Raw genomic sequence first — 14,091 nt, forward strand, 5'->3', positions numbered from 1 at the left:
TTGGCTTCTACTGTTCTTAAAAAAAATATATACATATATCTCACTAGTTTTCACGGTAGTTGAAACCGCATCTAATGTGTAATCAATGATTATGGGATTGAACTTAATTACTTATTATGCATTAATGCTGAGAATAGGGTATGCCATTCTAAGATTAAAACTGATAAATATCTATACAAACATATATATATATATATATGGTCCATGATAAATATCATGTAGGTTTTATATTTATTATTTTTTTAAAGTGATTATATGACGCTTATATACTCACGATTATAACTATCATTTCTCATATAAATATATATATATATTATATGGTTCATGATGCACGGGCTTGCACTAGCTAGCTAGCTAGCAGGGATGTCATAGACAAATTAATTATGGAAATAGCTAGCTAGCTTAATTAATTAATTAGATATGTTTGGGCTTAGGGTACTCAGATATTGATCTCATGATTGGCATCTTATTCTTTGGGCCAATCAGTTAATTTTACTTTAGTTGGCCGGACACATGAGATTCTTATCTATATATCGTCTTTCCAGCAAAAACAAAAAATAAAAATAACACTGGTGCAGGACACGTGTTGCCTGCCCCAAGGACAGTTGAAGGACCTGGCCCTAGTGGGTGCCACGATCGAAATGGCCATTTTCACTATACATGTATATATATATATATATATATATATATATATAGCTGCCAATAATATTATTAATGCTGCTAACTTAATTCCAAGATTACTGTTTAAGTGCACGGGTATGAGTTAATGTGTGTTAAGGTGGTTGGTTAATGTTTGCATTTAAGAGTCCAATTAGTAGATGTCATTTTCAGATCATGAGCTAAAAGTCATATGTGCATGCATGCGCACTTATATATATATAATTAATTCCCAAATATTTAATATATATTTACCTAAAATTAAATACCTTATCTTAATTCCATTAATGTGACTATATATATAATTAATTATCTTGATGCAATAAATATCAGCCGTAATGCACGAATCTTAATTTTATGGGGTATTAGCATTGGCGAATCTAAGGAGGACTAGTAAATATATTTTGAAGTAATACTCCTTTATTTTTTTTGAATAATCCGTACTCTTTATTTGTCTCCATCTGGCCTCTTAAATTAATATTAATCCATATTCAAATGTTTAAACACATACACTTTGCATCTTTAAATTTTTAAGAATTTGATTTGATGTACTTTGCAACCAAATCAATTGAAAGTGACAATTTGCATAATTAATCAAACTACCAAAAGGTTTATACTTTGTAACCTTGTTTAATTGGGGTTGCATCTTTGTAATTTGCAGAGAGTAGAAAAAAAGAAGTGGGGATGGGGGGAGGGGGGCGCCGGAGGAGAAGAGGGAAACATTTATTTTAGGGTTTTTCTTTGGGCAGGGGCATTGGAAGAGAAAAGGAGAAGAGGGAAACAATGTCTAAATGCGTTCGAACAGGTTGTAAATGCATTCAAATAGAAACTATCCTTGTTCGAAAGTAGTTTGTGATTTGAAAAAAAAATGGCGTGTTCTACTTCTCGGATTATATTTCATTGAAATTTGTGTTGGAATGGATATATACCGTTTAATTGGATTTAAGATAGTTTGAACGTATTTGTAATTGTTCAAACACATTTGTCACTCTTCAAACATATTTGTTACCATTCAAACGGGTTTGGTATTATTTGAACGGAATTGACATTGTTTGAATGGATATAATAAACCGTTTGAACAGACAATCACTTTTAGGGACAACTGATTTCGTCCCTAAATGTTATCGTTCGAACGACAAATTATATATGGTTCAAATAGTTTTTACAACTTGGACTTTTTTGGGACAAAATTTGAATTTCGTCTCTAAAAATTACTTTCAGGGATGAAAAAAATTTCGTCCCAAATAAATTTTATTCCTAAAAATCAAATTTATTGTAGTGTTTATTTATTTTTATTTACTTATTTATTATTATTTTATAAATAAATGTGAAGAGCACTGTATCGACAACCGAATCATCATCATAGGTCGGGGATAATTTTTTCCTCTATTCTAGTTTGTTATGAAAATTTAGACATTAACAAGTCCAAAATGTTAATTTTTTTCATATAGTTTAACAGACCAATATTGTGTAAGTTTTTATAATTTGAGATGTAAAGTGCAAAAATCTTAATAGTTTGAGGGAGCATTAATGTGTCGTACGGTATTGGTTATTTCTTTGTTGACATATATTAATTGTGCATATATCCCTGCGATGCACGAAAAAATTATCAAGTTTTAAATTTTTTTTATAACCTGATTGTGGTTTTTTTTTTTTTAATGTAGGTGGCATTATTCGATTACTAGCAAGGAAGAAATACGAAGTCATGTTTATATTTATAGCCTTTCAAATTATTTTAATTTCAATGATATATGAAAAATTCATGATCAATCATTTATTGCAAGATTGGATGATATGTGTGAGGGGGTAAATACACCAGATTTAAAATGGTTCTCAAAACTCAACCCATCAAATGGTCATCACAAGAAGACAAATGAAGAGAGAAGGAAATGTGACAAGAAAGGACAAGAGGGTGAGGGTGTCAGGAGGCATGGAGGTGTCAGGATAAAGTAGGAAAGGGAGGGACGATTAGACACGCAAAGTAGACATCCCTCACCACTACCGAAATGCACGCGTGACGAGAGAATAGATAAAAGAGGAACGTCCAGACGACATCAAGGGTCTCTTATTCTACTTCTTCTTCAACCCTAGGACAGAGAGTTCCAGAGAGAACATATTTTCCAACAAGTAGATCTCCAGCTCTCATTATATAATGAAAAATGAGCGGCTATGAAAGATTATAAACAAGCATATTATAATAGAATCTCTCCTCCCCAAACCCATGTGGATGTAGACCTACTTCAAAAATGGTAGCCTAGTAGGGCATAGATCTAGAGACAAAGCTAGTGTGGATATATAAATACATGCAAGAAGTATATGATAAGGATGTGAGAATATATAGTCAAAGTCTTTTTGGTCATGAGCATGCAAGTAGGATTAATGGGAAAAGCGAATTAGAGATAAGGTTGCTTTTTTCTTTATGCATAAGTTTTTCAATGCACCAGTACACATGGAGGAGCTTTGGTAATGATTCATTGGTTCTCTTCCTTGGTTAATTTAATTGGAAGATCATGATCAATGAATCCAATGATGTCTTCTTTTGGTTTTGTTTTCTTTAGCTTTTGCTTCTCCCTCATAATGCGTTTCTCAATCATGTCTTTGCTATTGCTTTGACTTTTATATATATGTGTTTGAAGTCCTCGTCAATGTCGTCATGTCAACCCAACAAAATAAAACTTGGAAACACTTTTCTTTCATGGAACCCAAGTTATGCAAATTAAAGAGGGAATTATACATGCTAGCTAGCTCGCTCGCTCGCTCGCTCGTTTAATTCTTGGAGATGAAATCATTGAAATGTGTTTAGACAATTATAAGTTGAAATTAAGTTAAAGAAATTTCTTGAGTAGTGTACCATTACACTGATTATGCAATATCTTTAACTATGATATCTCGTATTTAGCATTAGAAGGTAGTGAATAGGATCGATCTGATCATATTATTAATTCGAGAGTAGAAGTTTTTATTCTTTTATAATGATTTCAAGAGTTTGATTGTAATATCGACTCTTATCTCATCTCATCTCAACATTATAATTTTTATAAATTTTTATATAAAATATAATAAATAATAATTCAATTTTTTTAAATCTCAAAACAATAATAATATTAAAAATATATATATTATAATAATATTTTATTCAACTTTCAACTTTTATCTAAAATTATATATCTCATCTCACTTAAAAATATATGACTTGAGTCATGCCACAAGATACTTGATTCTGCTGCTTCACCTCACTTAAAAAGGAGTAATGCTAATACAAATTTCAAATAGACAAATCACATACAAGTCTTTTATAAAATAATGGGTCATACTAATAAATAATAATTTTTTTTACACTTTTTTAAAATGAGGTCTATTTTTTTTATAAAAATTTGTATGAAATTTATCTATTTAAGATTTGCCTTAAAAAATGAGGTACGTGTAATACATGCCTCAAACGGTATAATTGTTGAGAAGTTGAGAACTTGGTGGACATAACAAGTTGGGATGTGTTGGGAGTTTCAGAACAGTTGATAAAGAAGGACGATGAAGCGTTATTAAAATATATATGAATTGTAGCAAATTAACAAGTTTGAGAATGAGGTGATGTCTAACGTCCGGAAAAGAGAGAGAGAGAGAGAGAGAGAGAGAGAGAGAGAGAGAGAGAGAGAGAGAGAGAGAGAGGTTGCTTGCACTCTTAAAAAGCAGAACACGCCCTGCCCTCACCTTCCCGGACACGATGGGAAAGGGTCGTAACTCGAAAGCCATACAGAATGGGCTATTACTGCTTAATTCTCAATCTGTGCGATGGGACGGGACGGGAGATTTACTAGTTTTTTTGGGTCACCTCTCAAGAGTCAAGTGCCAGAATACCTAATCTAGATTGCAATGCCACTAAAATTGAAAGAGGGAAGGAGATAAAATTTGTTCACAAGTTTTAACCGATTATTAATCAATAGATTACGTACTAACGGAAGGAAGCTTTAAAATTATTAGAATTATAAGTTAGAAATTAAAGTGCAAATCATATATATGAACATCGTGTTTCGTATATATTTGAGTCAAGTTCTGATAATTTAGATATTTCAAAATGGGAATGTAAAAGATGAAGGAGAGTACAATTAGGATAGGGTGACCTTGGAATCGAAGAACCTCCAATACCAAAATTAATAAATATTCTTGAAAGTTTGTAAATAAGTAAAGGAGTTTAGAGATCAGAGAACTTTCTCGTACTTGGAGCTCACTATTTATATCGTAGGTTGGGGAAGGTGCAAATCGTCTTTGTCTCCATTGAGTTCATGTCCTTTATGTTGTCAGAGTTCTTTAATACGGTGTGGCTTCTCCGATGGCACCATAAATGTGGCGTGTAGCTCGGTGGTATTGCTATTAATGCATCGTGATTTTCTGACTTTGCGCATGTCCTCTATGGGTCGTGGATGATTTGATGTCGATGGATCAAGGGTTGTCCACATTTCCCACCATGCTCTGTGCCGATCTCTGGGTTCTAAACGCAGTCGCAGTCTATCAAACTGATATGTCTTGTCGACTATTTGACTCTTTTTCCTAATAGATATCTCGCCCCTTACTCAGATTTGGTGGTCTTTATGTCGAGTATTGGGCTGAGGCTCAATAGGCTTTGTGAAGTGGGAAAAATCCCCTTACAATATGCATTATTTTGGTATTTAACTAATTAAACTTCCCCCACGCATATCTTTGATGTGCAGAAATGTAGGATGATTTAATCAGAGTGGTAAGAGAAATGCAATTAAGCATTAAAAGATTTTATAAAAGTAAATTCATAAATTAATATAAATTGATATAATACGTTAAATTATAAAAATATTTTCGTGACTTTTATACTTCTCGTAGTAATAATTATAGCAAGTTGAAGAGTGATAGACCAAAGAAGTGGTCAACTTGAATTGGGCCTTCAAAGGGCTTGACAAAAATGGGTCGCATGGGCATGTAGACCAAAGAAAAGCTTTCTTCGATTCAAATACATATTATTATTATTTTTTTTTTTTATCAGTAACAAGGTGGTAGACAATTTTCTCAAACTTTTTTTGGCAAGATGGTGAAGGTGATCCAATCCAAAAAAAATTGGATCAGCACTTGACTTTGTCAGATGTGCTGGAATGTTGACAAACTGAAATGGTAAACCTTTTTTTAATAATATTAAATATAATTATCGTTTTGAAATAGAATAAAATTTATATTTATTTTTTATTTTTTAAATTATTACGTGATTGTAAATATCATTTCTAAATAAAGAAATGAAACCCACTTAGCCTTAGAAGCAAAACAAGCCTCAACTTGAGAACATAAATACATGATTTGGAGATTCTATTTCAAGACTTTGGAATCAGTCACCACCTGAATGCTAAAGATCCATTACATTTTTTTGAATGTGGGAATCAAATGACAAACCATTCTGGAAACATTGTTGTCAGGCTCACTCTGTTAAAAAACAACCATACAACATCCATCATTCTCAATTCTTGTGCTCTTTTAGATCTATCTCTAAGAATTGTAAACTGTTACATTTCAATATTGAATTCAATTATAGAAATTTACAAAATTGTGTAATGTATATAGGAAAAGCTTTTTTGCCCACTAGTTTGACCGCTCTAATTTGACCACTCTAATTGATCATTGGTCAAAAAAAAAATTTTCCACTTAGTGATTTTAAGTGTATTTGTATATTTTTTTAAATATTTAAATATATTAAAAAAATATGAAAAAAAAAATGAGAAAAAAATAAAAACACTCATTTTGCCTATCGGTCAAGTTGAACAGACTATTCTAAGTGACAGAGTAATCCGACTCAATATATATATATATATATATATATATCTCTCTGTGAAGTCTGAATTTATGTAGTTTTTTTAAAATATCATATAATAATTCTTCATGTGCAACAGTCCATCATGCACACACAAGTTAAAAATAAAAATAAAAATTATTAGATACTGTCCAAATACAAGTAACGTGTTACTTCTAACCTATCACAATATATTATAATATTAAAATTATTTGTATAAATATTTTATTTTAATAATATGATATTTAATAATTGCTAAAAACTTACTTGATTTGCCCGTCTCCGATACACCTATAGCTAGTCCTTACTCCTTAATATTAAATTCCACCTCATCGAAATGACCAAAAACACCTCCTAGAGCGTCCCCACCAAGCCCAGTTCCAAATCGCAACCGTACACGTCTCTCGTCCATCGGCATTGTAAGGTGCAGATATGAGATACCACTTCATTTCCTCGTGGCCATTTTCGTCCACTCGTTAAATCCAGCCATCCCATTGAATTAAAAAGACCATTGCCTCCCCCTTTGCTCGGATCTCTCTCGGTCTCTCTCCTCTGCGGGATAAAGAAACCCCATGGAGCGAGCACCAACCCGAACCGAATCCGAATATCTTCTCGGACTATCCGCGCACTTCTTGACCCTCCGGAACCTACCCATGTGCCGGCAATACGCCCTCCGAGTCAGAGAATCCGGCACCGACAAACACTCCGTCTCCGAGCAGATCCTCGCCATCGCCGACGTCCTACTCGCCGCTGAGAACCGCCTTTTTAACCGACATCTTGACTACTTGTCCATCCTCCAAATCCGCCGGGCCGACTCTGGGAACCGCCACCTCGTTCAGAGCCAGTACGAGAAGCTCGCGGCTCTCCTTAACCCCAACGTTAACAAGTTCGCTTTCTCCCCGGACGCACTCGGACTCGTCTGGGAAGCTTGGTCTGTGCTCTCCGACCCCGAAAAGAAGGCCCAGTACGAGAACGAAATCGGCATTCCGGAAAAGCGCAACGAGCACAAGGAGAAGAAAGGGACCGAGAGCGAGGGTACTGACACATTCTGGACCTTGTGTCCGTACTGTTACTGCATGTACGAGTACGAGAAGGATTACGAGGGATGTTGCCTTCGGTGCCAGAACTGTAGGCGGGCGTATCATGGGATGGCGGTAAATGCGCCGCCGAAGAGTATATTGGTGGAGGAAGGGACTGGGAAGGAGCGGTACCATTGTTGCTGGGCCTATTTTCCTCTGGGGTATAACAAAGGAGCAGAGAGCCGTAGGAAGGGGAATGCCGGAATCGATGTGGGAAGGGAGAGGAGGAACGTGAATACTGTGGCTAGGAAAACCAATAACATCATGAGGAGCAGGAGGAATGGATTGGGAAGAACGAATTCGAACTTGGAATTTGGAGAGGCAAGTGGGAGTGGAAATGGTGAGGGTGGGTTGGAATTCTATGAGGGGGATGATGATGTCTATGTTGGTATAGTGGCTACGCCCTGACGCTTGATGGTGAGAATTGGAAATGCTGAGGGACTCAACTCAATAGGTTTGTAAAGGTAGTTCCTTTCTTCGTATTCTTGTCTATAGGATTTAGCATGACTTAGCAAGTAGTACTGGACAGGGTATTTTGTGTGTTAGTTGCCTCTTCAGTTGGGAAATGGAAGGTAAATTACTATATTATAGTTGCTTTTGAGTAAGATTACTTTCATTTTTGAGTTCAAAACGAATGCTATGGTTATGATATATTGTTGAAGATGAAAAAGGTGAGGAATTGTGTCGGTAATAGTTTTCAATGATTTGCTTCCTTTTTGTTTACAGTAGTTTATTCATGCGGTTGTAAGTTATGCTTTACTTTTAGGAATTGGTCTAATCCTGTTGTTGAGCAATGCTTGTAGTGAATGTTGTCAAAGATCTACTCAATGTGTTCTGCAAAAATAAAATTTTCAGACATCGGTCTTCTCCTGAACTTCTTTGAAACCTAGAAATTTATTTTACACCTCTCCCACACCAATCATTTTTCTTTTCCTATTCAGATTCCTGAAAGTACTTGCTTCCATTCCATTTGTTCTTGTCAGTTCTTGAGTTTGTCAATATATTGTAATTGGTTTTGGAAGATGCAGTCTTGGCTATTGGTCTCCACTCTTCTTCTTCAATTTAACCGAAAATGTATAGACTACTGGTCAGTTTTTTTAGTGAGATGGTAATTGTAGCACCAATTTCTTCTCAAAATAAAAATTATTGATGTACACCATAGGAGTTGCTTGTTGTTCCTCTATTCAGGATGTTTTGCACGGAATCAGTTTAATAAATAATTTGCTTTCTATTGAACTTTAGAAGCCTGCACTTGGGGTTGAGTTGTAGCACATACTTTTACTAATCATAGCTTTCGAGTTACAAGTGGGTTAATCATCAAATAAATAAAAAACAAGTGGATTGTCCAGCTTATGTATACTTCCTATTTCTTGTATGCTTGCATGCAAAGGTTTCCAATTACCAAGAGCATTGGCTTTCCTGCTATTTGGTTAAAAAGCTTAACTATCACTATTCATCACATAAAAGACACTCTTAAAGGCACTATCAAAACTAGATCACATGTCCTGCCAGCCTTTGAACAAAGCTCTTTTTGGGCTGAATCAAGCAGAGTATTGAATATTGAATGTGGTGTTTATGGTTGGAAAGAAATGGGCCGTGCTTTGAAGATAGAGAACGTTCGTTGGGAGGAATTAGAGAGTTTTTCTTTCGTACTTTGTCTTTGGGCAAAGGTTATTGTTTTGAATGGGGACAACTTTCATCATCTTCTTTTAGCTTCTACTAGTTCCTAACTTGTATTTAAGTGTTTTCTCTTGTATACTTTCCCATGTACTTAGGCTATACCTATTTACTTGACTCAATAAAACTTCTTATTACTTGTATAAAAAAAAGTATTGAATATTGAAGCTCAGTTTGCTTAATAATTTTAATACAAGTCGAATTTGAGCTCATTTCTGAGCTAGGTTCTACATTCAGTCTGTTCCTTAGAGACTTTTAGCAAGCATAATCTCGAGAATATAGAAAAGGAACCTTGGCTTGTCTTTTTCAATCATTTGTCTAAAGGTTGAAATCTGATTTCAGATTTTTCCTAGAGGAAATATTGGACTATATCCATTTTAGATTATATGATCTTAAGTTTAATCCTAAAATCCTCGGGTGTGTTAAATGCCATTTTTTTTACGTGTGTTAAATGCCAATGATGAGGTTTAATACCCAATCTCCCTGACTTAATTGTAAATATCCTCATTAAATTTGCTTCAAATGGCACCACGAAAGCAAATATTTTTCCTCAATAATGAAAGGCAAATTCTGTAGGGGCAAATTTGTTCTCACTCCATGGCTTTAAAACAACAGGTAGCATTTCTTCTTACCATCTAGGTGTGCATCATTTCATATTTGGTTTATTTGCTCTGCCATCTTATCTACTATTATTTTGCTTCATTTTTAATGTTACACTTACACATGCAACAGTTTCGAAGTTGCAAGTCAGGAATGTGTACATACGAAATAGCATTTCTCAAGGACTTATCTCAACTGATTCCATGGCAGCAGATCATTCTTCAAACCAAAATCAAAAGTGAGACCAAACAACTCAATGCCAAGAAACACAGCGAGGCAAAGATGAGACGTAGGAGGTGAATCAATGATCAATACCACACTCTTCACAAGATCCTCCCAAACTTAATCAAAGTAAGAAATACAAACTAATCAGAGAAACAGTACTATTTGCGAATTCATGAACTTTGTTATTTCGTTGTTATCATCAAAACATGTTATAAAATAGATGTATTTATCTCAACTATGATTCCAAACCATGCACAAATATACATGTGCATGGAGGATCATGTGTAATTCAAATGAACAGATGACAAGGCAAGGGTGCTTGCTGAGACGGTGAGGCAAGTGAGGGGGCTGAGGATGACAGCCTCAGATTTGGAAGCAGTATACGATGGTAGCAATAAGGACTGCATGTTCCCATGCGAGGCAGACAAGCTTAGTTTGGAACACTGTGATGATGATTGGGAGGCAGTTAAGGTCATGTTCAGCTGCAAGGATAGGCCAGGATTGATGTCAGCCGCAGAAAGGGCACTCAGGTCAGTGCAAGCGAGGGTGGTGAGGTCTGAGATGGTGACGGTGGGAGGACCAAGAGTGTGTTGTGGGTGCAAGGGCTAAGTGGTGGCAATGCTGAAGGGATTGTAAAGCTAAGGAGAGCTTTGAAGGGAGATCATAGACAGGCCCATCTTGCCAGGGATCGCGAAAAAGCGACGGCTCGCTCGATGAAACCTTCAGTTAATGCATGAATTCTATAGCTCTAGATACATTCTAAGATGGGTGGTTTAAAAAACTGATGGTTTCTCCAGTTCATATGTTTCTTGTTTTATTTTCATTTTTATTTTCAGTTTAGTAATTCTATCTGATTATGTTGATTGGTGATGTCTTTAGACTATATTACTAATTCCGTTATTTAGTCATTAACTGTGGGCTAACCCCGAGGCACCAAGATTGCCCATCGCTTGCAATGAGTTATCCCTCCTATTGCTTACCCCCCTTCGACTTCAAGAGTTTCCTGTCAATAGGGGGGAATTGTTGGGTTAGCCCATGAATTTGAGACTTCGTACTTCCGCCCACTACAACATCCCGCTTTAAAAGAATTGAGTATGCTAATTTACCGCTCGTCCACCTATCCAAAAAATGGTGTATATCATAGTGTTGGATGAAATGTAAGATGGGCTCTAAAATGTTAAGACAGATTTGCATTCCCCAGAAGGCTGAAAGTGTAATAGTAAATTGGTCAAGGTATCGCAAAGGGCTTGGCTTTAGGTTTGATCCTCGAGAAAAATTATTATGATGCAAAGTAGGGAGTTTAGATTGGCTTAATGCTAGTTTAGTTGTTTAAGAAAGAAGAAAATCGATCAGATTGTCAATTTTCATCCGGTGAAACGTGCTGGCCTGGCCTGCTTATACCAATCACTGCTTGCATGTAGATTTTCCCTACTTTGTGCTATAACTTGACAGAATTGATTGGTAAAATTGTGAGAGGTAATGAGTCGTCAAAATGCCCTCAAGTGGGTAGGTGGGTTTGAATTTTAGAGGCTTCCAAATCTTGTTGAGGAGGTGATCTAACTTGAATTTCTTCCGCAAGTCCCCAGCTACATCTCATCAAACACTTGGAACCCTACAACAATCCACACTTTAAATACCAATCAGGATTTGTCCTGCCTTCAACTCAAAACAGAACTAGAAGTTCCCAATATATTGAGAAAGAACTAGCTCTCTCTCTCTCTCTCTCTCTAAAAAAATGGCTGGTTCCAAACATTGTTTTACATTGTCTTTGGTCCTACTAATTTCATTGTCAAGCATTGATATGAGCTCGGCAGCTCGGCACCTTTTGGATACACCGGCAGCTCCACCGCCAACATTGACCCTGCCTAAAATTCCATCTCTTCCCAAGGCTACATTCCCTCCTTTGCCCTCTGTGCCAACACTGCCTAAAACCACTTTGCCACCTTTGCCATCCTCCCCTTTGCCAACACTTCCAACTCAACCCACTCTGCCAAAGCCAACACTACCACCACTGCCTAGCACCCAATTCCCATCTCAACCAACATTGCCAAAAGCCGCACTGCCACCATTGCCTACGACACCATTGCCAACTCTCCCAACTCGGCCCACACTTCCACCACTGCCAACCTTACCAAAGCCAAGTTCGCCAACAGTTCCCAAGGTGACTCTACCTCCTCTGCCAGCCACTCCACTGCCCACCATCCCAACTACAATCCCATCTATTCCTACCATCCCAACGATGATCCCAACAATTCCGACACTTCCTTTCCTCTCCCCGCCGCCATCAAATTGAACTAGCAGTCATTGAAACTCCATGGGGCCATTCAATTTCTCCTACTGATCTGGTTGTTGGATGGTTCTTAGCCTGCACCACTGTTTGAAGCCTTTCTTGAGCGTGTTGGAGCTTGCCTTTACTCTATATATACGTTTTTTGTTTATAGGCTATAATGGATTTTATAATATTTGTTTGTATGTATCATTGTAGAGTGATTAATTTCTCATTTTAATCACTCAGTTGTTATTATCATTTTTTATATTTTATCCTTACGAGTATGATTCTTATTTATTTAATGATGAGTCTCGATATTATACTGACTACTAATGACTCTTACTTTCAATAATACTAAAAGAAACAAAGGAAAAGAATGATAACAAAAAATGAAGGAAAGATTAGCATGTGCTGCCTTAAATCATTCAAACTAGAAGAATCTCTAGGGCTGCAAAATCTTCCATCCATGCAATGCCAGCCAATCAATATAAAGATGATTATGATGACACGAAGATAATGCCAACACTGATTCTTGGAAACAACTTGACAAACGCAAATAGTAGTTGCTTTTTGGAAAATGATAATGTGCTACTTTAAAGAACTGTTGATTTCCTATAGAGAAATGATTGAAATATGCCTGTAATTGATGAATATGGTTAAGCTGTACATTAAAATCTTGATGAACTAGACAAAGATTTGTAAGTGGATTCCAAGTGGAAGATGAAGCTTGTTCATTATAGAACACCATCTTTTGGCCATAAGGTTGGTTTTACAATTAAGAGACTGGCCTACCACTCTGAATTGATGGGTTAGCCGATGAATTTGAGATTGCCTCCTATATAGCATTCAGCATGCCCTTGGGCTTCGAGTCAAATGTGATAGATTTACTTGGTAAGATTGACATTTTTCTTTGCGTTTAATGTCAATAGAGCAAATTGAGAGGCTTAATGTCAAAAGCAAGAAAAATCAGTATATTTGCCTCCTCATTGTAAAATCACCATTTATCCTAAAAAGGGATAGGAAATAGTGAATTTAATTATTTGTATTATATTCTCTAATACTCCCCGTGCATGCAAGACTGAAAATCACGAGGACCCACCTATTAAGAAATGAATTTGACATTTTAATATGGAGAGAGTAAAAAATCAAAGTTCGAACTCATAACCAATATCATGTTAAATCGTATCATTTGTCCTAAAACTTAGACAGGTAATAAAAGATGAATTTTAATCATATGAGCTATATCCTTTAATAACCTACAAAAATGGAAAATTTTCCCGTTAAGTTTGATGTCAATATTAGATGGGCTCCATTCTTGAAAAACGGTTAGGATGGAACCTAGACAGTCTAGATTGGCTTCATACCAGTTCAGTTTAGGAAAAAAAGAGTGTATATTCCATCAGCCACTCAATTCTCATAAGGTGGAATAGCTGATGGAATGTTGCTTTTATTTACCATGTACTATGATTTGGAGACATTGATCACCATAATCGTATAGAACTATTACTTAATGGAATTGTCAAATTTTGAGAGATAATGAGTCATTACTTCTCAATATTTGTTTCCATAGCACATTGCCTTTGTTAAGCTATCCCAAAGTAAATAGGTAGGTTAGAATTTTGCATGCTTCCCAAGTCTTGTTGAGAAGGTGAACAAACCAGAAATTTTCCAACACTTTCCCCAACTAATCTCATCAAACACTTAGAAGTTGGAACCCTTCAACATTCCCCTCTATATATACCAATTAGGACTTGCTTGCATCCAACTCAAATCACAGACTG

At 36.0% G+C, this 14,091-nt stretch overlaps 1 protein-coding gene across 7 annotated transcripts; it reads left to right on the top strand.

The window, feature by feature from the left end:
• The first annotated feature begins 6,971 nt into the window (after positions 1 to 6,971).
• On the top strand, positions 6,972 to 10,911 carry LOC108998283. Of its 7 annotated transcripts, none has more exons than XM_035683842.1 (3): positions 6,972 to 8,003; positions 10,027 to 10,167; positions 10,343 to 10,911. In XM_035683842.1, exon 1 carries the CDS (start codon positions 7,033 to 7,035, stop codon positions 7,945 to 7,947), a length of 915 nt encoding a protein of 304 aa, XP_035539735.1. In that variant the 5' UTR covers positions 6,972 to 7,032; the 3' UTR covers positions 7,948 to 8,003; positions 10,027 to 10,167; positions 10,343 to 10,911. The 7 variants fall into 7 exon arrangements, with proteins under 7 accessions (XP_035539735.1, XP_018830348.1, XP_035539736.1 ...); XM_018974803.2 differs by having other exon boundaries at positions 6,972 to 7,993; positions 9,949 to 10,167; XM_035683843.1 differs by having other exon boundaries at positions 6,972 to 7,993.
• Positions 10,912 to 14,091: the final 3,180 nt, after the last annotated feature.

This window comes from Juglans regia, chromosome 12, assembly GCF_001411555.2.
Source record: "Juglans regia cultivar Chandler chromosome 12, Walnut 2.0, whole genome shotgun sequence".
Taxonomy (NCBI): domain Eukaryota; kingdom Viridiplantae; phylum Streptophyta; class Magnoliopsida; order Fagales; family Juglandaceae; genus Juglans; species Juglans regia.

Excerpts from the sequence above, each read along its gene's own strand:
- LOC108998283 (XM_035683842.1), top strand. The coding sequence starts at position 7,033 with ATGGAGCGAGCACCAACCCGAACCGAATCCGAATATCTTCTCGGACTA.